This window comes from Strix uralensis, chromosome 3 (assembly GCF_047716275.1).
Source record: "Strix uralensis isolate ZFMK-TIS-50842 chromosome 3, bStrUra1, whole genome shotgun sequence".
Taxonomy (NCBI): Eukaryota; Metazoa; Chordata; class Aves; order Strigiformes; family Strigidae; genus Strix; species Strix uralensis.
This window is the reverse complement of record NC_133974.1, coordinates 81,346,777-81,367,755: the sequence shown is the minus strand read 5'-3', so window position 1 is coordinate 81,367,755 and position 20,979 is coordinate 81,346,777. Positions and strand designations below refer to the sequence as shown.

The 20,979-nt window shown below is 37.8% G+C and overlaps 1 protein-coding gene across 1 annotated transcript in view; it reads left to right on the top strand.

The window, feature by feature from the left end:
* The window catches only part of THBS2 (thrombospondin 2), a 37,824-nt gene that overhangs the window by 4,658 nt on the left and 12,187 nt on the right, over nt 1-20,979 (top strand). Inside the window, exons 3-15 of the mRNA XM_074863053.1 lie at nt 828-1,384; nt 2,893-2,977; nt 7,369-7,562; nt 8,337-8,477; nt 8,728-8,824; nt 10,015-10,185; nt 10,998-11,174; nt 12,507-12,680; nt 13,109-13,236; nt 13,343-13,495; nt 14,563-14,781; nt 18,030-18,137; nt 19,905-20,064. Coding sequence (XP_074719154.1) covers nt 828-1,384; nt 2,893-2,977; nt 7,369-7,562; nt 8,337-8,477; nt 8,728-8,824; nt 10,015-10,185; nt 10,998-11,174; nt 12,507-12,680; nt 13,109-13,236; nt 13,343-13,495; nt 14,563-14,781; nt 18,030-18,137; nt 19,905-20,064 — 2,364 coding nt within the window. The remainder of the gene's footprint in view (nt 1-827; nt 1,385-2,892; nt 2,978-7,368; nt 7,563-8,336; nt 8,478-8,727; nt 8,825-10,014; nt 10,186-10,997; nt 11,175-12,506; nt 12,681-13,108; nt 13,237-13,342; nt 13,496-14,562; nt 14,782-18,029; nt 18,138-19,904; nt 20,065-20,979) is intronic.

Here is a 20,979-nt window from a genome sequence, read left to right as displayed (position 1 = left end):
ATAGTAGTTGCTGGGGGTATTTTCAGTAGATACATCTTACTACTGCTAAATGAAGATTCCCCAATAAATATCCAAAAATTGCTTTCTTTATAAATTATTGAACAAAATGTATATAATATCAGTAATACTTGCTATTATACTTTCCTCTGCAGTGGAAGCATATGGTGAAAGTAACATAAAGAGAATCACTGAGTGGAGTGAACATTTTAAAAAGACAGAGGTAGAGAAATAGACCTGTACAGACCAAATATAAGTAGAATGTAAATTGGCACAGTGCAGAACCCTCGTTTACATCTGACTTCTTAGCCTGAATCTTTAAAAAGCAAATCTCTTGCTTCCTATTGTCACGTGGCCACATGGCTTCTCATAATTTGATTTTTATTAGCTGATAGTCAAAATACAGAAATTGGCTCAACCTCCTTATCCATTCATATATATTAAAAATATTTAACGGATGCGTTGTTACATGCATCCATGTGTAGACATATACATGACATACAGCATGTGTGTATATTTATATATACAAGTGTGTATTATGTAGTGCTATAAAACATATAACCATATGTTTAGTTATATAATTGAACATACTTAGACCTACACACACAGAAGTAGAGAGTTGTCATGTAAATGAAAATGACAGGTGGAAAATATGATTCACTTGCATGCCAGTAGGAACAGTTCTGTTTGTGGAAGTAAAAAAGTATTTGGTTTACGCCGCTGATTCTTACTTCTGTCATATAATTGCAGTTGCTAAGTATAGTGTGCAGAGTTGTTTCTTACAAGAGACTTTTTATAGACGCATTGTCACACACTCTTAACTTTTTCAGATGGTGACAAGGAAGAGGAGACTACCTTTGATTTACTTCAAATCAGTAACATAAACCGAAAGACAGTTGGAGCAAAATTGTTTCGGGGTCCAGACCCCACTATCCCAGCGTATCGTTTCATTCGGTTTGACCATATACCTCCATGTAAACCAGAGAAATTAAAAAAGATTATCAGACTCATACGGCAGAATGAGGGCTTTATCCTTTCAGCCACCCTGAGACAGGACAGGCAATCTAGAGGCACTATCCTTGCTTTAGAGGGGCCTGGCATCAGTGAGAGGCAGTTTGAGATCATTTCCAACGGCCGGGCCAACACCCTGGACCTTATCTATTGGGTGGATGGCTTCCAGAACGTGATTTCCCTGGAAGATGTGGACCTTGCAGACTCACAGTGGAAGAACCTCACCGTGCAAATAACAGGGGAGAACTACAACCTCTATGTTGGCTGTGACCTTATTGACAGCTTCATCCTGGAGGAGCCTTTCTATGAGCAGCTGAAAGCAGAGAACAGCAGAATGTATGTGGCAAAAGGGTCCATTCGGGAGAATCATTTCAGGGTAGGTAACCTGGAGAAGCTTGGGTCTCTGGTGAAGTAAGAAAGTAACTGCAAGTAGGTTGAGAAGATCCAGTATATGCAATTTTGTTCCCTCAGAGCCTTTTGGATTTGATGGGGTCACAGGTGTTCCCAAGCAGAATTTCTCCAGAGTGTGTTTTTATTCACTGATAGATCTGTGTTGTGTGAATTTGGGGTTCCTGAAAGCAAAGGACTGATAAAATAAAGTCTAAGTCCAGGAAAGGTGCACAAACCCACTTTATGGGCTTTCCTGTGGAAACATCCACTTTCTTTTCCAGATGTAAGACTGGATGTTGTATGTTTCTGGTGATTTGTAGAATTATTTGGAAATTTCTTGAACTATTTTTCCATTGAAAAATGTCTATTCAAGTCATAAGAGCCTGTTGATATTTTTAAATCTTATTTGGAAGAGGAAGGGGGGAAAAAAAAGAATTTATAAAGAAGCTGAAGCATGTGGTGTTGGTCCATCCCCTAACAGAATATCTTGGTTTGCCATTCTGAATAACCTTTTATTTCCATTTAAAAAAAGAAAAAAATAAATTTGAAAAAAAAATAGAAAAAATGTTTCCATCAGTCCTGTAAATGAGATTTTTTTGGAAAACATTTATTGTTTCTCTTTTCTTTAAAGTGAAGCAATTACAAACTTTCTGGTTTTCCTATAAAATGAAAATTACCTCCTGCCTCGTATAGTGATGTGATCTGGCCCCAGTGCCTTAAGGACGGCTTCTTTTCACTCACAGCTGAAATCAGACTTGAACTCATGGCTTCAAAAATTTCACAAAGCCCTTTCTTTCTCATCCTGCTGTGCCATCTAGTTGTCAGCCAGAGCATGACATGCTGGAGTGTGGTTCGGTGGGTTGACCAGTTTTGGCAGGGAGGCCAGAAGTTCGTGCCCAGACCCTCTCCATTCCTACCTCCATGACTAAGTTTCTCCATCAGTTGTGCTCATATAACTGATTCTGGAGCTGTACTGTTAAGTGGGTCGCTGAAATAGTCTGATTTTAAAATATTTTTTTTCTTTGAGTCTTTAAGTGAAACAGATACCAGTCTGGTTTTATAGTGTTGTCTCAGGGTAGTGTCAGCACAATTGAGGATGCAGAAAAGTACGGTGCATGGAAATAACTGGCTAAGGATGGAAGTGCAATGGGCCAGGAACTCCAAAAGTTGGCTTTGACCTCATGATGAATGTCTCGTTGAACTACAGTCTAAACTGGCTATGAAAATGGAGATTTGAGCTCATACCTGATTAAGAACTTCTATTATGACTAATTTCAGAAGATACCTATTTTGTTGCATATAGTATTGAAATTGTACATAACAAAACTATAAACACTTTTTTTTTTTTCAGTGTTTAGTGCCTTGTAGATTGGTTTTTTATATATTTTTTTTATGGCTGAATCCAGTCAGTAGCATGAGATTGAGACAGATCTGTTATTAGTTACTCCCAAATTAATGTAACTGTTTTTAATTATTTTTTTATTATTATTACAGGGTCTTTTGCAAAATATTCAGTTAATCTTTGATACTTCAATAGAGGATGTGCTGCGTAAAAAAGGATGCCAGAGAAGCCAGTCAAGTAAGGCTTTTTTAGGTCATTAATACTGTTCAGTTCACTGAATATGAGAAATGTCAATGGTGACATATTTTCCTAAAACCATGCAACAGATCCCTTTGAAATTAAAATGAAAATTAGTTGCTCTTTGGTGGTAATAGGAACATATTTTTTAGCTATCTTGAGATACCATTTCTACTCTCTAGCCTACTATTTTAGTTCTTATTCCTTAGGTTTATAACTCTGAGCCTCTGTTTTTGAGTTGTTAAGTTGTCTAGAAGTAGAAGGAAAATATCTACGAAAATATCTACATTGCTTCATGAGATGTCTGTGATTCTTTGAACTTCTGAATTCTGCTTCTGACTCTCAACGGGCCCATGAACAAGTCTGCAAGACTTCAAGACACTGAATTCCTCAGCAATAATTTTTTTGACTGAAAGAGGCTTTGGGTTTGAATCCCGAAGCATTGTTAATCAAAACAACCTAGGGAAAATAAGAAAAAAACCTGAAGAGATATGGAAGGCATGTGTGTGACAGGCTGACATGTTCTTATTAGTCTGGTTCATGCTGACCTCACCAGGAGGGAGCCCTCTGTGTGTGGGAATATATTGGAGTCATCATGAAAGAGTTATGAAAATTTGTCAAATATGCACTGAGGTTTTGTACTCGAGCTCACAGGAGGTGCTGGCTATTTTACTTTCCAGTGTTTGTAACTGGCAAGAGCTCAGGCAAGAATCAGAGACAACTGAGTCCATCAGAGGAATGGGGTGGGTGCACAAGGCAGTCAGAACTTCAGGGTTTTATTAGAAATTCCTGCCATCTGAAATGCCATTATTTCTGTCACTTTGCTAAAACATACGACACAGAGCAAATCAGTTAAGCTGACTGTACTCAACTTTTTTCCTTGTTTATGCAAACCCCCGAAATTAATCAGTGGTGCGTCTTGACTTCTTCAAAGGGGGCCAAAATATTGAGATTTTGTAATGAAAAGTCTCTTTAACATATATAAATGTGTGTATATACATATGTATGTATGTATATATCTATATAGGGGTGTATATATATGTATATGCACAAAAAATTTAACTGAGCTTACTAGTCTGTTTTTAAATCTTGATAAAGCATATTGGTTGGTTATTTCATACATTCCAGAGGTGTGCCCTGGTGCAGGACCTCAGACAGAAACGTGACGATGTGTTAGAGTCATATGGGATGAGCTGGAAGGAAAGTGGTCTTAGATGGCACAGGCAAGAAGATAAGCCCTCATTTGTTCGTTGTCATCTCTCCCAGCCAGGCTGTTTTCTGTACTCAGAAACTATTGAGAAACTACTCAGAACTGCTGATTACTGGTTTTCAACTTTGTTAGTGGAAGAAAATGCTTGAGGAGAAGAACTGCTGTGGGAAAATAGAACGTGTATTTAGGTCTAATTGTAATCTGAATAAAAGAGAAGGTTAGTTTCAGAAAGGATACAGTTCAGCCATCCTGCTTCACTTGCCAGTGGATACAAAATTCCCAGAAGTCAAGGTGGAACCTTAAGGGCACATTCAGTAGTCAGAGTCAAAACAGTCTCGGTCAAGAGGATGGGATCCCTAGGTGTAGATGAATTGAACCGGCGAAACCAATGAAGAATAGTGTCTCCAATATTTTTTATATTATTATTGGTTGATTACCACAAAGGGAAATAGTGTTACCAAATGTTTTGAAATATCACCAAGTAGAAATGGGATGTTACTGTATTTCTACTATGAAGAGGAAGCTGATGGAAGCCTAAAGGGATAATTGGGTTCTGCATGCTGATACATACCTTCAGAGGAATTCTTATATCCTTCAGCTGTTGCAGCTATAATCAACAGATAATATTTCCTTAATGTATTTTTTATCACATCTGTCAACTCCCACATTTTCAGGTCTGATTAAAATATACAGATTTTTTTTGTTTGTTTTATCCTTCCTGGGAAGTATTTAGCAAATAGTTCAATTCACAGTGTTTTTACTTTTACTTTGCAAGACCAAGAGAAAACTACAAGATGGAAATTACTTGTGCCACAACTGAAGACGCTGTGGCTTGAGGCCATCAAAATTACTTGAGAGGCTTGTTACATGCATGGCTGATTTTCTAACATTGCCTATCCATCTTAATTACCACAGTTGAAAAGCCATGGGCGATATGTTACTGACCACAAGGTACATGTTTTCTCATTTTGATGGCTCACTCATTGAGCTGAGGTGCAGGCACTAAGATGCCATATTTACATGTGAGTGTCCTATAACAACATGGCAGATGTTACCAATGAAGTGCCCTCAGCTTTGAGGACACAAAAAGCCTGATGCTTTTTCAAAAGCAGGACTTGTGTTTTCCTACTGTATTTTTAATCCTAGTATGAGAATGTGAGGTATGGTGAAATGGTAGCTTGGGATTGCTGTTAGATTGAGGCTAGGAAAGTATTTCTGTAGTGTGGTGTCTGTAAATACTTTAGGCAGGGTTTACACACAGCGCTGGGTAGGAGAGATGACAAAAACATGCCTAAATAGGCACATCAATACAATCCCTTCAGCTAGATCAACAGAATGACATTTGCATATGTGAAAGGATGCACATTCTGCTCTTCTGGTTTCTCATTTTAAAGATAATCATGTGGTCCTTAGGAAATTAGCAGGAAGCCAGCAGCAGAGAACTGATTTCCCAGTGATCCCCAGGCATCTTCTTTCAGTCACTGCCAAGTACCAGTAGGAAGTGTGGATTTAGTTCTTCTAACATAGTTTTGGTTTATGTTTCCTGCTGAGATTGCAGCTTTATTAATGTCCTCAGAATGTTCCGGTCAAGGCACACTCCATGTTGGCTTGAAAAATATGAAATTAATGACCTGAGAAGTGCTATGGGGGAATCTGAGAAACCTAGTGTTTCAATGCGGTAGGAAAATTGCATTCTTTCCAGGGAATCAAAAAGCAGCTGAAGTAAACAGTTATGACACAGAGTTCTGATCTGCTATGTGGTATATTGGTTTTCTTCCATCCTGTAAGTGAAGCTGGACAATTACTTCAACTCTGGAATACTGCGAACAATTTTTTGTAGACCTTGGCTAGCAGCAGATACTTCATAGCTAATTTAAAAGCACATCAAGCTAATAATTTTAAGTATGGTTGAGAAGTAATTATTTAATATCATCTTATGGGTTGGTTCTTTGCTCTTTTTTTTAGCCTTCTAAATGAATGAAGAATATTTTGCTCCCATTTCGTTGCTTGTACATTTAAATATGCCATTTTACTTTGTATAGTCAAGCATCAAATTAAGCTCTCAAAATTCTTGAAGCATTGCCACCTCCTGTGACTTCTGTGACTTGACGCATATGTTTTATGGCACATGTTCCTGTGCTGATTTATTCTTTTTAAATTGCTGTACTCTTTGCTTCTCCTTTCTGTTTGGTAACCTTAAGTTATTACAACATTACTAAATCTGGTAAACAAGTCTTTTAAAAAGACAGGGCAGTATGGATTTCTGTATAGCTGACACCAAATTTGAGAGTACAATGAAGTCCTTAGAGAAAGCTTACATGGAATCCATAAGATATTTACCTGGTGGAGACTTAAATCCTAAACGGAACACAGACTGTTTTATTTAGTTATCTATGTTCTTTTTTTATTAATTGCTGCTGATGCTTTCTGTTATATTCTTTTTCAAAAATTTGCTATAGACAGGGAGGTCTTTTAAACTGATATTAGAAAATGTCCAGTTCTCTCTGTATAATGCATGCAAAGTTCTGTTTTAATTGTGATCTGCCTGATGGATAAGTGTTTGGAGTGACAAATCAAATATTCAGCCCGATCTTAGCTTGACTTCCATTTCACTTCAAAATTAAACTATCATTATAACAGCTCCTCTGAGTTTAATACCAGGCAGTGCAACATAGAGCAGAGCAGAGTCTGGTATAAATTGTATAATGGTTTGAATTTGATCCAAGTAACCATGGAATTTATGGGCAGAGCAAGGACAATGACGTTCTGCAAGAAAACTTTCTCCTGCTTTTTCTCTGTATCAAAAAAATGTGAGGATCATGAACAAATCTGAAACCTTTCATGGCTCTGAGTGGATAAAATGGGTTTGCTTTTTTGATACTGTGTCCTTCTGTTATACCTTCTTCATAAATTAATGTTGCAGTGCCAACAATGTTTTAAAGTGAGGGCTGTGTGAGACACAGCTTGGCTCTTAATTTTGAATAGGGAAAACCTGTAATTGGAACCAGCTGACATCTAACCCCTCTCTTTTATTCATGGGTATAATCTAGTGTGAAGCTGTGCTAAAATAGATGTGTTTAAACCCTACCCATGGGTGCCAATCTGTGATTTCAGCAGGAGTCTGTAATCTGTGGAAGAACTCTGTATATACCACTCTTCTCTTTCCCTCTCTTGCTACCAGCCGAAGTGAACACCATCAATGAGAGCACTGAAATCCTTCACTTGAGCCCTGCTGTCACAACTGAGTACGTGGGTGAGAAACCAGAGAAAGCTGAGTTCTGTGACCGCTCCTGTGAAGAGCTGGGAACGATGTTCACAGAGCTCACCGGCCTGCGCATTGTGGTGAACAACTTAGCTGATAACCTCCAAAAAGTGGTAGGTAGCTGTAAGTCTGAAGAACTGAAAGAGGTCTGCCGTGCAGTTAGTAGGGATTGCTGTATTACATGTGTATACCTGTTGGTATATCTATATAATGTAGAGGTGACCTACATTTTCAAAGTGACTAGTTAGGTAGTTCTTGAGTATAACACTTTAATGAAGACTTGGTTTTCACAGATTGGGTTTAAAAGAGCACACACATGCACTCATACATAGTGGAAGTCAATTCTCTTAAAGGTTACTGCAGCTTTGGTAATCAAAAGCTAATGAACCCAACCTTGCCTGTGTACTATTTAAGTGTTGTTGCCATGCTTATACCATTTATGAATACACCAGCAAGTGGCTACACAGAGTACCTAAACTGTACGTAAATGTATGGGGTTCTCATAGTTGAAGTATGATGGTGACATTTTACTGTAGGCTTCCTCTCTTCTTATTCTGAATCAGTGAATTCTTTCTGAAGCAAGTTTATTACTATGCCATATGTCTCAGGACTAAAATCTTCCCATCTAAAGATGAGCGGTACTAGAGGAAAGCAAAACTGCTATAAACAGATTTCCCTTAGTATTGTGTGACTGTGTTTGTACTATTATCTGAAGAGTTGCTATGTAGTATTGTGGTACCTGAGATCATCATCTTTATGTACGTAAATATGTAAAAAATTTATTTTTTTAAATGGAAGAATTAAATCCAGTAGTGTATCAGGTTTGTTTATTTAAAACAGTATGCTTACAAAGTACACAATTTGTTTTCATTTCCTTCATCTTCTAGTCTGAAGAGAACCAGATTATGTGGGAATTGATTGGACCTAACAAAACATTAAAGAACCAGTCAGTTTGCTGGCAGGATGGCCGTGTCTTTGCAGATAATGAAAGCTGGATTGTAGATAGCTGCACCAAGTGTATCTGCCAGGTAAGGTTTTGGAAACATTCTCTTCTCTGCAGAAAGGGATAGTGTGTTTAATCCAGACCAACTGTCCAGGTCAGGTCATGTTTAGTCAGAGCTTGCCCTAGACTTACTGATGTTTATAAAAAGTAGACCCCATGTCCATGACGGTTAGATAAAATCAATGAATTTCCACACATGAAACTTCCCCAGATGTGCACCTTTATTTATCTGTGTATGTGAGCAGAAGTCTGTAAGTTGATTTCTTTGCCTGTAGGATTCTAAAATTGTGTGCCATCAAATCACCTGCCCAGCAGTCTCCTGTGCCGATCCATCTTTTGTTGAAGGTGAATGCTGTCCAGTCTGCTCTCACTGTGAGTATTTGGCCAAAGAGAAGGATACTCTGGCAACATTTAAAATCACTACTAGTGTGTTGGAAAGATCAAAACAAGTAAGAGGTCAAGGCGGGTAAGGTCAGATATAAAACTTGTATGTATACAAAGATCATATGAAATAACTTGTCTGCTTGAGGTTACCTTATGGAGGAGTTGGTCTCTCTTCAGTGATTATACTGGTTCCTTAGAAGTAAGCTGAAAACTTACCTAGCTAACTTGGACACTGAAGGTTAGATGCATGCTCCTCCCCGGTTGTGTGTTCCAGGGCTGGACATTCTGATTTTCGTTGGTTTGCCATACCACTGTGCACTAATGTTTTTTCATACTGCCTGGTTAAAGCAGACTAACATAGGTTAGGATGTCTTCTTGGCTCCTTGTGGAGGATGTTTAAGTTCCAGATCAAAAGCTTCATGCAGTTTGATGCAATACTTATTAAGAATGTAAGTTATTTTTCCTCTCTGTTATTGTCATTCTGTTACTCTGTTTATTTCTTCTGTCATATACCCTCTTTTGGTGTAATGCTTTACTTTTGAATCTTGACAATGTTTCACATTTAAGACAGCATTGTAGACTGTGAACTAGGCTTTGGAATGACAATGTTTTAATAATTTCACTGATTAAGTGACTTCAGTGTGGGTTCAGTACATTTCCCTTTGTACTAGACAAGTCTGTTGCAGAAGAAAATGTTTGCTTAGATGTTCTAAATAAAATTGCATTGGAATATACTCAGAGGTTTTTTTCCTATTTAGAGCATAGGGAATATTGTTACAATGTGCTCTTGATAATGTTCACCGTTATGTTGTGTTCAGAGGTGGGGCCACATCTCATCTTGCTGACTATATTCTGAAGTCAAAGGCAGTTGGGACTTCAGTTTTTGGCTCAGTCCATTCTAGAAATAAGATGTTGTTCTTCCTCCAAAGGTCACTGCCTCGTGCAAACACACTGCACTCAAGTTCATGAAGATCCAGGATTCTTATCTGGGCTAATGCCTCATTACATTAAACCATAATTCCCTAGCTTCAGTGGCATCTTGGGAAAGCAAAATTAGAAAAAGAGAGATCTAAAGGACAAAGTACATGTTCTACAGAAAAAGAGAAGTCAATAATCTTCTAAATAGGATAAGAGTGACTTTCAGTGCTAAGCACTTTTTCTTACCTGTTGCTCTGCAGCTGATGACAGTGAGGAGGGCTGGTCACCATGGTCAGACTGGACGAAGTGCTCAGTTACCTGTGGCTCTGGGACTCAGATGCGAGGAAGGTCGTGTGATGTCACCAGGAGTGCTTGTACAGGCCCACACATCCAGACGAGGATGTGCAGCTTTAAGAAATGCGACCATCGCAGTAAGTAATAAAATTTCTGGTTTTTAAAGCTTCTGTGGACATCTCCAAGTGAAAACAAGCTTATTCTAGATTTTCTATGAAGTCTCACTAATCAGGACAGTATATATTGGAATATTTGTATACATATAATTAAAGTAACTATCATTAGATTTCTTGTAATCTTCCCCCTTTCAAATATTTCTCCTTTTCCTGACAATTTAATAGGTATGTGCATTCTGGGCTCAGATCTGTTAAACAAAAAGATTTTGCGTGATCTTTTCTTTAACGTTATGAACTTGAGTCTCTTGTTTGAAGTCAGTTTGGAGACAACACTCAGTTCATAATCATGATACATGGGGCCACGTTTTGGTCTTTCATTCATTCACGATTATTGGCCCATTCCATTAGCTTAGTAGTGTTTAGAAATACAGTTAAGGCACTTAGAAGGATCATACTCTTGTCTACAGAGCTGTAGTTAATACTATTGCAGGTAGCTGCTCTATCCAGGCTACTGTAGTACGTAAGTCTATTGCTGAAGCTTCTAGATGTCCAAATGTACATTTTAAACAAGTGTTTGTTTCATTGGAACAAGTTTCTTGTTAAGTAAAGTATCTAACATCCGTGTTAGTCATATGTTGCTGACAGATTCTTAAGAAAGCTGTACTTGAATGCCTGTGCTGACATTCTAGGCTTTGTAAGTGACAGTGGTAGGAAAGGCATGGGACATTCTGCAAATGTAATGACAGGCTTATTAGAAGGTTAACTTCACAAGTGAGTTTGTATTACTGCTGCAGGTGGGCTATTTCCTTGAGTTTTGCTCTTTTCTCTGACAGTACGTCAAGATGGTGGCTGGAGTCACTGGTCTCCCTGGTCTTCCTGTTCAGTTACCTGTGGAGTAGGAAATATCACCCGCATCCGCCTCTGCAATTCCCCTATCCCCCAGATGGGTGGGAAAAACTGTGTGGGAAATGGGCGTGAAACAGAGAAGTGTGAGAAGGCTCCATGTCCAGGTATGTCTCTGGTCTTGAATCCAAGGTGATGCCATAATATTCCAGCTGAATTTCTTTTCTTTATTCAGATCTAAATTACAGTGAGTTTCTGTGATGGAAAATATAATTTGTAGCTCAGGGGTGAAATAACACACAAGGATGCTTTTAAAATGAGGACAACAATGCAGTTGGAGGTTTTTGTAAACTTCCCAAGTTATGACTTGGCTTTAAACATTAAGAGTTTGATAAAATTTCATTTTATAACTTAGTGATATATCTCTGCATATCAAAAATATGAACACTTTCTATCTCAGAGGAAGTTGATCCTGTATATGTTAGGAATAGACATACAGTCGCCTGATAGTCAGGTTTCTTTGAAAGTATGCATACATATTTTACACATATTCAACAGATTTAATTATTATTATAATTATTTATCCCTCATCTACACTTTTAAACCTTTTTAGAGACCATTCAGCCCACTCACTTTCACTTACCTTACATATAAATTTTACTGACTTCTTTCCCTTTGTATATCTTTCTTCATTCCCTCTGTTCAGCCTTTCCTTTCTACTTATGGGATATGAGCTTGAAACTGATGTCAGGCTTCTAACCCAATAGTACTTAAATAACTGTACGCACTTCATCTGATTTTTGATCTACCGGTGCATTCAAAGTTAGTGAAAAGGTTATTTATTTAAGGACACACACCATTGTCCTTCCTTTTTTTTTTTCAATCCCAAGATCAAACACGGAGTTTGGTTCGAAGATGTTAATTTTTCAAGAAAATTCAGGATTGATGACAACAGGATCAGTAGAGTTGTACCAATATAAAATGTGCAGAAGAATCATTGAAATAAGTTATTTATACTGAGGCAAGCAATTCTGTTGAGGATACACTGATGAATGAATTGCGAAACAAGAATAATAGCTGCAGCCTTGCTGAGCATAGTTTTGCCATAAAAAAAGCCACAGAGCTCAGGTTTGGCTCAGCAGAAATTTGTATCCTGTGGTCACACCCTGCTTTCTGTACAAAATGAAAGCTTCGTAGGGAGCTTTGAAGGCATTGTACTTGCTCTGATCAACTTAAATGGAAATATACCATGCCAGTGAGCACGGCATGTTGTTTTGAATTACTAGCCAAAAAATGCCTATAAAGCAGTTGGGTATTTTTTATTTGTTTGTTTCTGAAATATTGCTATCTTAGTGTGAGGCTTTGCCAGCATCTTTCTTCCTGTGTGTGTAGTGAGAATCTGTCTCCAGTCAGGGATCTGAAGAAAGGCTTTTGTCATTGGCACCAAATGTTGTCCCCAGTATACATCCTGTGATGCTCTTCTCTTCTACATATCCTAGTGAATGGCCACTGGGGTCCTTGGTCTCCATGGTCTGCCTGCACTGTTACCTGTGGAGGAGGAATTCGTGAGAGGTCTCGCCTCTGTAACAGTCCAGAGCCACAGTATGGGGGAAAGCCATGTGTGGGGGATACCAAGCAACATGATATGTGCAATAAGAAGGATTGCCCAATTGGTTGGTATTTAGTCATTCTTTATTCAGTCTGAGTCATTATCATTGCTGTTATTTCTTTCATGGGTAATTATGAATTGACTCTACAGAAGTCTCCTAATTATACCTTTGTTTCAGGAAAGCACATTTAACTATTTTGGGTGCTGTTTAGATCAGTGGGATTTTATATATATTCTTAATACTGAGTTCTCCTGAACAAGGATATGTTTCTTAAACTGGGCTTCAATATGCTGTAATGTATTCAAATGGATGTAGCAATCTGTAATATTTTCATACTAAATCAGTAGTATATTAAACCCTAATTATAAGGGTTTTTATAAGAGTCTGTTGCAGATGTGATTTAAGCTAGTGAACGGAGAATACCTGTTTCTTAAATGAAGTTTTATATGCCTTTTATGTTCCTAACTTAATTTATTATGTGTCTTTTCCAGATGGGTGTTTGTCAAATCCTTGCTTTCCTGGAGCAGAATGCAACAGTTATCCGGATGGGTCTTGGTCATGTGGGCCATGCCCAGCAGGTTACCTTGGCAATGGTACTGTCTGTGAGGATCTTGATGAGGTATCGACTTTGTTTCCATTAACATCAGGAACTCACTGTGAAATTTTCATTATCTGAGAATTAGACAGCCATCTAACTGGTTTCTCCTTTCCTTCTTTTCCTACAGTGTATAGCTGTGTCAGATGTTTGCTTTAAAGTGAATCAAGTCCATCGCTGTGTAAACACAAATCCAGGCTTCCACTGCTTGCCGTGTCCTCCACGCTATAAAGGAAGTCAACCCTATGGGGTAGGGCTGGAAGTTGCCAAGACAGAGAAACAAGTAAGTGGTGTCGAAGAGAATTTGAATTGGCTTTGAAACTGAATAATTCGACCTGAAAATACCTGTGAATGAAAGCGTGTGATAAACTTGGGTACCGAACAAAGATAACTTGAAATAGATATCTGCTGTTCCAGGGTATTTTTGTTTCGAGTAACAAAACGCTGAATTTGGGCTTGGGTTTTTTTTAAGGATTTTATTTTCTCTAGGCACCTGTACAGTTGCACCAAATGAGTTTAAGATGCCAGGAGCAAGCATTCCCCTGCTTTGCATTACTGTCTCTCAGACATATACACCTACTAAACAGACCGAACAAGGATCTGTTCTCACCATAAATATCAATGATTGTTCTCTCTTCCATATATAATTATAATGCTGTAACATATGTCTGAAGTTCTCACTCCCTAAATTCCATTGGGCCAACACCTATCAGTGATGAAGGACAGAAGGAAGTGAAGTATATTGAAGACTACGGTTTGATAGACAAAACAAAAACAATAAAATGGATAATACAAGAAATCTAATATGATTGATATTGAATCAATCTGTGTTTGGTTTGACATGTGAAGTCTAAATGTAAAACATCTGTATAAGATTCTCAGATGTTGTCAATGAAAATAAGCGAAGTGATAAGAAAGAGGTAACAAAAGCTTGAGGGAAACGTGAGAATTCATTAGTGTCTCTTTGATTTAAGAAAATAAGATAGTCCTTGCATACTGACAGGCAGAACACTAAAGGAAAGAGGTGTGTACAGTCTACTTTCTGTTGCAGTTAATTTCTAGGGATTAATGACTTCTGGAAACAAGCAGATAGAGTTCTGAAAATGTTGAACACTTTAATTGCTTTTTGAATAATATCCAATTTTTCCTGTGGTTTGTTTTAATTATTTTAATTGTACACATTGTCTGGAGTTGTCATACTCTCTGTCAGTTTACTTACTAAGCACAATTAAAACAAAGTTCCTGTCTTTAGGTATCTAAATAACTGGCCTGATTTTGACGAAGTTGAGGCACACACAGCTGGCTGTGAATGTTATCAGGTTTCAGTGAATACACTCTTATCTGTTACAGGTCTGTGAACCTGAGAATCCATGCAAGGACAAGACCCACAGCTGCCATAAGTCTGCAGAGTGCATCTATCTGGGCCATTTCAGTGATCCTATGTACAAATGTGAATGTAGGACAGGTTATGCTGGTGATGGACGCATCTGTGGTGAGGATTCAGATTTGGATGGCTGGCCTAATAATAACTTGGTCTGTGCTGCTAATGCAACATATCACTGTGTGAAGGTAAGCAAAAAAGGTTGATAAAAATGCCATAACCAAACTTTCTGTCTTTTTTCCTAAATAGTTGTGAATAACACTTTTCAGCATCAAGCTGGTGGTTGATTTCATTAAACTTTGACTGTTACAGCGTGCTCATTTCGTAGATGTGAAATGTGTAATCACTTAGCACTAAATGCAGTAAGGAATCCTCAGAATGAATTCCAGAGTCCCCTGCTTTGGATTTCTTCCTACTCAGAATACATGGAAGGTTGGGATGCTTATGAATAGAGTTAGCACACTGAGCAGGAGTTGCCTAAAGCATGGGTGTGGAGCATGCAGTTAGTGAGAACTAAATAGGAATCTCTGGGTGCAGGTGAGTATGAAATCCTTCCTGCAAGGCTTGTAACAAGACACTGACAGCAAGGTAAGGTCTACAGTTTCAAATTCTTTCTTGAACTACCCCTTCCTTTTAAAGAGTTAAGTAGGTCACATGGTGAAAACTGGATTCAGAGCCTGAGATAATTTTTAGCAATAGGAACCTAAGAGGAATGAATACAAGTAATTACACAGAGGAGTTCTCCTTATTGCAAAAGCTCAGTGGGAGGAGATGGGAGATTCAGCCTCTCTTACCCTTCAGAGATGTGGAGTCCCAGCTTTCACCCTCCTGAGGAGAATAACCTACCTGCCACCATTGGCTCTAGACCTGGCAGGGGACTGTTCTCCCCTCTTGCTGCTGCAACCATGCCATTGTAGTGAAAAATGAAACATTATACACCGAGGAGAAAATAAGCATCAGAGAGCCTAAAAATGGTGGTATGTAGGTTTAGCAGTGGGTGCCCACCATGGTATGTTCCCTAGGACCTGGTTCTGTACTCATCTGAAGCAGTAAGTGATCCTTAGCTCCATGGCTTGAGTTTCCTTCCAGTGGAAATTGCTCAGAAATGGTGAGCCTGCTTGGATGTCTCACCCTGATGCAGTTACACTGCTGTGCAAAACCAGGCTGAAAGTTGTTCCAGGTCCATCAGTTTAACAATGGCCCAAATAGCTGAGGGGTGAAGGCACCCCCAACAGGTAATTCCCTGGATCCCAGTTCTGAGTGGTGGCCTCACTGATGGTTGAATGACAGGCACAATACAGAGGGGCATACACTGTTTGAAGCAGCAAATTAAGCAACTGGGGTGAGCTTTATCTGAGCAGAAGGCATAAGCACATGCGCAGTTTTAAATGCCTGTCCATGGGACCGCAGACAACACTGGATTGCCTATATGCTTTCACTAGGCAGGTGCTCAAGTATTTTGTTGAATTAGTCGTGGCTACAAGGGCAATGCTTTCTCTTCTGAGGTGTTTAGATTTTTTTTTTTTTTCTTTAGAACTGAAACATTTTGGTTTCTCCTTCTCCATGTTAAAATGATCGACCTCTAAACTCTCATGAAGTTCTAGCACAATAACTTCTGCTTAAAAAATGAGAAAAGACATGCAAAATTGAGTTCTAGACCACTGTAGTAGTCAAAAAAATCAAATACAGATCGAGAGACTGGGAAAGTTTGAAATCAGGCTGTTTGAGAGAATCAGAAGTCACTCAGGTGTAATCCACTTGAAGTTGTGAATCTGGGCTTTATCAGCAGAAGTTTCAGACATTGATGGAAATTTGAGCCTCAGATGTTGATTTTTCTCACCATAGCTCATGTCTGTTCATTGTGGATCCAGCCAATTGAGCGATTGCAGTTCATACATTCTTTTTTGGTTACTGTGATCAGAATCTGCAACATGTTGACTCAAGATGTAATGCAAATGATTAGTTTTCATTAAACCCAACATGCTGAACCCATTCAGAAAACACTGTTTCCAAAAGTTGATTCATGGTTTCTATAATATATGTGTTGATGTAATGGACACAAGTACTTCATTTAAGGGCTGTGCCCGTGCCCCCCCCCCCCCGCCCCCCCCCCAAAAAAAAAACCAAAACCCAAGACCCTAAAAATACCAGTTATTTTCAGGTCCTTATATTCATTATGAAATATCCTAGTTGAGTAATTCAATTTTAAAAAAAGCAAACCAAAACTTCTTTCCTTCAGCTGATAATCATTGAAAACTAACTTACTGTCTAAGCAAACCTATATGAAAGCAAGTACTTGTAAATAATAATAAAAAACAAATCTTAGCAAGCTTTGACTTGTTTCAAAATTTTTTTTTTTATATCACTGATAATCAGTGTTGAATTGGACAGTCAAGGCTGTTCACAGATATTTGGTAAAAAAGTGTCATAAAACAGTTTGGGTTGCATTGGGGTTTTGATATTTATCACAAATTTTCCAGTTCTCTTTGTCTTAAATCATATTTACTATTAGAACCACTGAGATTGAAAACAGGGCTAGCAACCTTACTATAATATTCATTTTCTTAGGGTGGTGTTACAAGAGATATTTCTACACTTTATGGGAAAATTCAGTTTTGGTCTGAGGTAGAACATAATGTGAGAAAAAGTGAGAATAACAAAGTGGGTTTTTATAGATTTATTTATTCTTAGCCAGTGGTAGAACTGCAATCCATTTTTAGTTGACTTTAGTATTTTAAAAAGGAATACATGTTAAAAGTTTGGCAAACTATTTCACTTGTTTTTTCAGCGTAACCTAAGATTTGTTCCTTTAAAATAATCGTTCTTTACAAAGCTGTGATACAAAATAGAGATACATTTGCCTTTTATTTTCAAAGCCATAGGAGCTTGGGAGTGCAAAGTTACTGTTTTGCAGAACAGTATAAAAGCATGTTTTTCAAAACCCTTTCTTACAATGTTCCCCTTCATTGTTGTGTACTATTTCATTCCAGTAACTTTCCATATGAACAATTATTTCTGAAGACCATCTCCTGGCTTGTATCTTTATTTTTCTGTCAACCAAACCCGGTCATTTTATATGTAATCTTCAAACATACTTCATGAGTTGTCTATAAAAAGTTGATGTAAGAGTGCATGTGTATGCGTGTGGTGTGTTTGTTCTCTGCCAGATAGTTTAATCTAAAATTTACTGGAAACATCCCTTTAACAGAAGGAGAGCTGAGAAAGAATGATTTGCAGATGTATTTCACTTACTTTACAATATGAAAGCATCAAATGAACTACTATCTTTGGCAGCAAACAAACAGGCACTTTAAAAACTATTTGTGATTGATTGTTCTTGTTTTATAGTCTCTGGTGTACCATATCTACTCTTCTGCCCAGGCAAGTCATTCTGACATAATGTAAACATAATCTATTGATTATTTCTTTTGGCCAGGATAACTGCCCCCTTCTGCCCAACTCTGGTCAAGAAGACTTTGATAAAGATGGCAAAGGAGATGCCTGTGATGAGGATGATGACAATGATGGTGTTGAAGATGACAAAGTAAGATGTATTTCTGTGTCTTCAGTACATTTGACCTAAACATTTGGTTTTAAGGAAAATCATTGCAATAGATGAGAGCTTTATTGTTCAGACTTTCAGCTGAGTTATTCTGCACTGCCTTCCTTGAATGATTTCTGGTGCACAGTAAAGCTGTATTGGGTCAAAGGAGAGTAGCACTGTGTGGAGCAAAGCAGCCTGGGGAACTGGGGGCTGAATTACGTTCTCTGTATCAGTTTGGGGTTCAGCTGTGTGCATGAAAACAGTTTAATGGTAAGTGGTATTGGATTTTTTTTATTTTGCAATGGGAGAATGATAAAAACTGGTAAATATATCTGAGGTATGTTGGAAACAAGTTATGATGAATAATAACTATAAACAGAGCCAGCATCAAGGGGAAATGACAGAAGAAAAGTACCTAGCTTGATTCATACTTTCCTCCTTTAGATCTGACCACAAGACTGAAATTCATTTACCTGCAGAGCCTAAAAGATAGGCAGTTAGTCTAAACCTGTTCTCCCTGTACATTCAGCAAAAGGACAGAGACACCTTCCGAGTGGGCTTCACCCTGCCTTTTCTGAACATGTTTAGGATGAGTGAATTAGTTTTAGGAATTTAGTGTTCCTCTTTGTTCCCATCAGAGGAAGACTAGATGCTCTAGACCTTCAGATGGTTAAAGCTGGGTTGGAACTGTGTTCATGGAGCCTCTGTTTGGAATATTTCAAAACCCAAAGAATCATTTGATAAAATAATATGATTCAGAACATGTCTTTGAAAAATTGTAGCCAGAAGTTTTATAGCAGTATAAAATTTTGACTTGCCACTATATCTTGTCCTTGAGTACATAAAATGTATTTCAGGGGAATTTAAAATGTTGTGCTAAAAAAATTATTTCCCAGTAAGCAGGTTTTGCTTTTGCAGAGGAAAAGTAGTTTAAAGATTTTTTTCCATATGACCTCCCTTCAGATTCCATGACGGTGATGTCGCCCTCACTCCCACTGCTTTGGTTTGGTTTTGTTCTTCTTTGCTTTCCACACTGAGTATTTTCTCATGCCTGTGCAAAAGTCTGTGTGTTATCTGGGGATGTGTGAAACATAAGAATTCTTGTTCTGGCAGACTTTCAAATTAGGGACTAAACTGAAATGAAATTTTCAAAATTCTACTAAAAGGAATGGTCTCAGGGAAAAAATATTTTGGGTCAAGGAGGGCATTCCATTTTAACTTTGCATTTTGCAACTTTGTACATTTTATTATTGTATGTAATATAATACAGCCCACAAAAAAAGTCAATCCTTGTTTAAATTGTAAAATCAAAATATGCGGTTTAAAAGTGAGAATATTGATAATAGTTCCAAAAAAAGTCAGAGTAACAATTCTATTTTTTCAAAAAAATATAATATGCAGCTGAAACTGGCCTGATTTTGCAACATATTCTGATTTTTTTTTTAAAAAAATGCGTGTACCAGTGATACACTTCTGTTGAAATATCTGAGTACAGATCCAATTTAAAACGCCTGTTGCTCTCCTAGTGAGATATGTAACATATTTCACGTGCCTTGTACAAAACCACCAAAACAGACAGTGAGCCAGTCTGTCCAGATGCCATCCCGTTACCACCAAGATCTTCAGTGTAGGTACAGCTTGTCCATCCAAAAAATAGTGGTTTAATATTTTGATTTCTGGCCTCTGTCCAAGATGAACAGGAAGAGTTACCACTTCTTAGTATGTTGAGTTGTGATTTATATTCTGAAATCTGTTTCTTCTTACTAGGACAATTGCCCTCTTCTGTTCAACCCTCGTCAGTTTGATTATGACAAGGATGAAGTTGGTGACCGCTGTGATAATTGCCCCTATGTGCACAACCCTGCTCAGATTGACACAGATAATAATGGGGAGGGTGACTCATGTGCCGTGGATATTGATGGAGATGGTATGCTTTCAGTTTTGAGAATTAAGTGCTGTTCCACAAGTACACTCTTGCTTTACATCCAGTAAGATGGGCTACCTGCTTTTATACATGGAATAAAGTTGGGTCTAGCAGCTCAAAAATGCAGGAGAAGAACAAGAAGACTGAGGTTCATCTGTCCTGTGTAGTATAGTTGTCGATAAAGTCCCTAACTGACTACAATGGATAATATTGAAAAATAATTCACAGCAAGTCTTTTATCAGTGTAATCTTCAAAAAAAATTCTTTCCTTTGTCTGTGTTCCAAAGTAATCAGGGTCTAATATAACACTTCTATTGACTTTTTTTTTCCTTTTTTTAGGAAGGGAAAAGAACATCAGAACATCCATATGGTTAAAACAATATCTGTAGGAAATTAATCTGCTTTTTTATGAATGTAATGCAAAGCCCACAGTAATCCAAATACACATTTTTATGTGTCTTCAAATATTATTAAAGGTGTTTATTTCATCTACCAGTACATGCCTATATGACCCAGATTTGATCAGAATTAAGGAGGGGGAAAAGTCTTTCAGAAATTGTGTCCCTGCTGCATTTCAAACTTATGAGGATCCAGAAGTACTAGAAACTGAAGAAATGTAGTTTTGGATTTCCTTCAGTAACGTTTTAAACTTTTGGATGCTTATCTGACTTGAACATTTTGAAGTCCTCTCATCCTTCTGATTATCAGATTCTTAGTACTACTCACGGTAGTTCTTTAATTTGATCTAAAATGTAACCATATGTTATTGGCTGAAAGATTATGCAAATATCCAGAGACCATATAATGTAGGAAAGGGTCTTTGTATCCTTTCCAGACAAATGCCAACATGTCTTGATTTTGTTTCTTTTCAATGTATTATAATTTTGAAGGAGATTGTTGGTTGTATAGTAAAGTTTT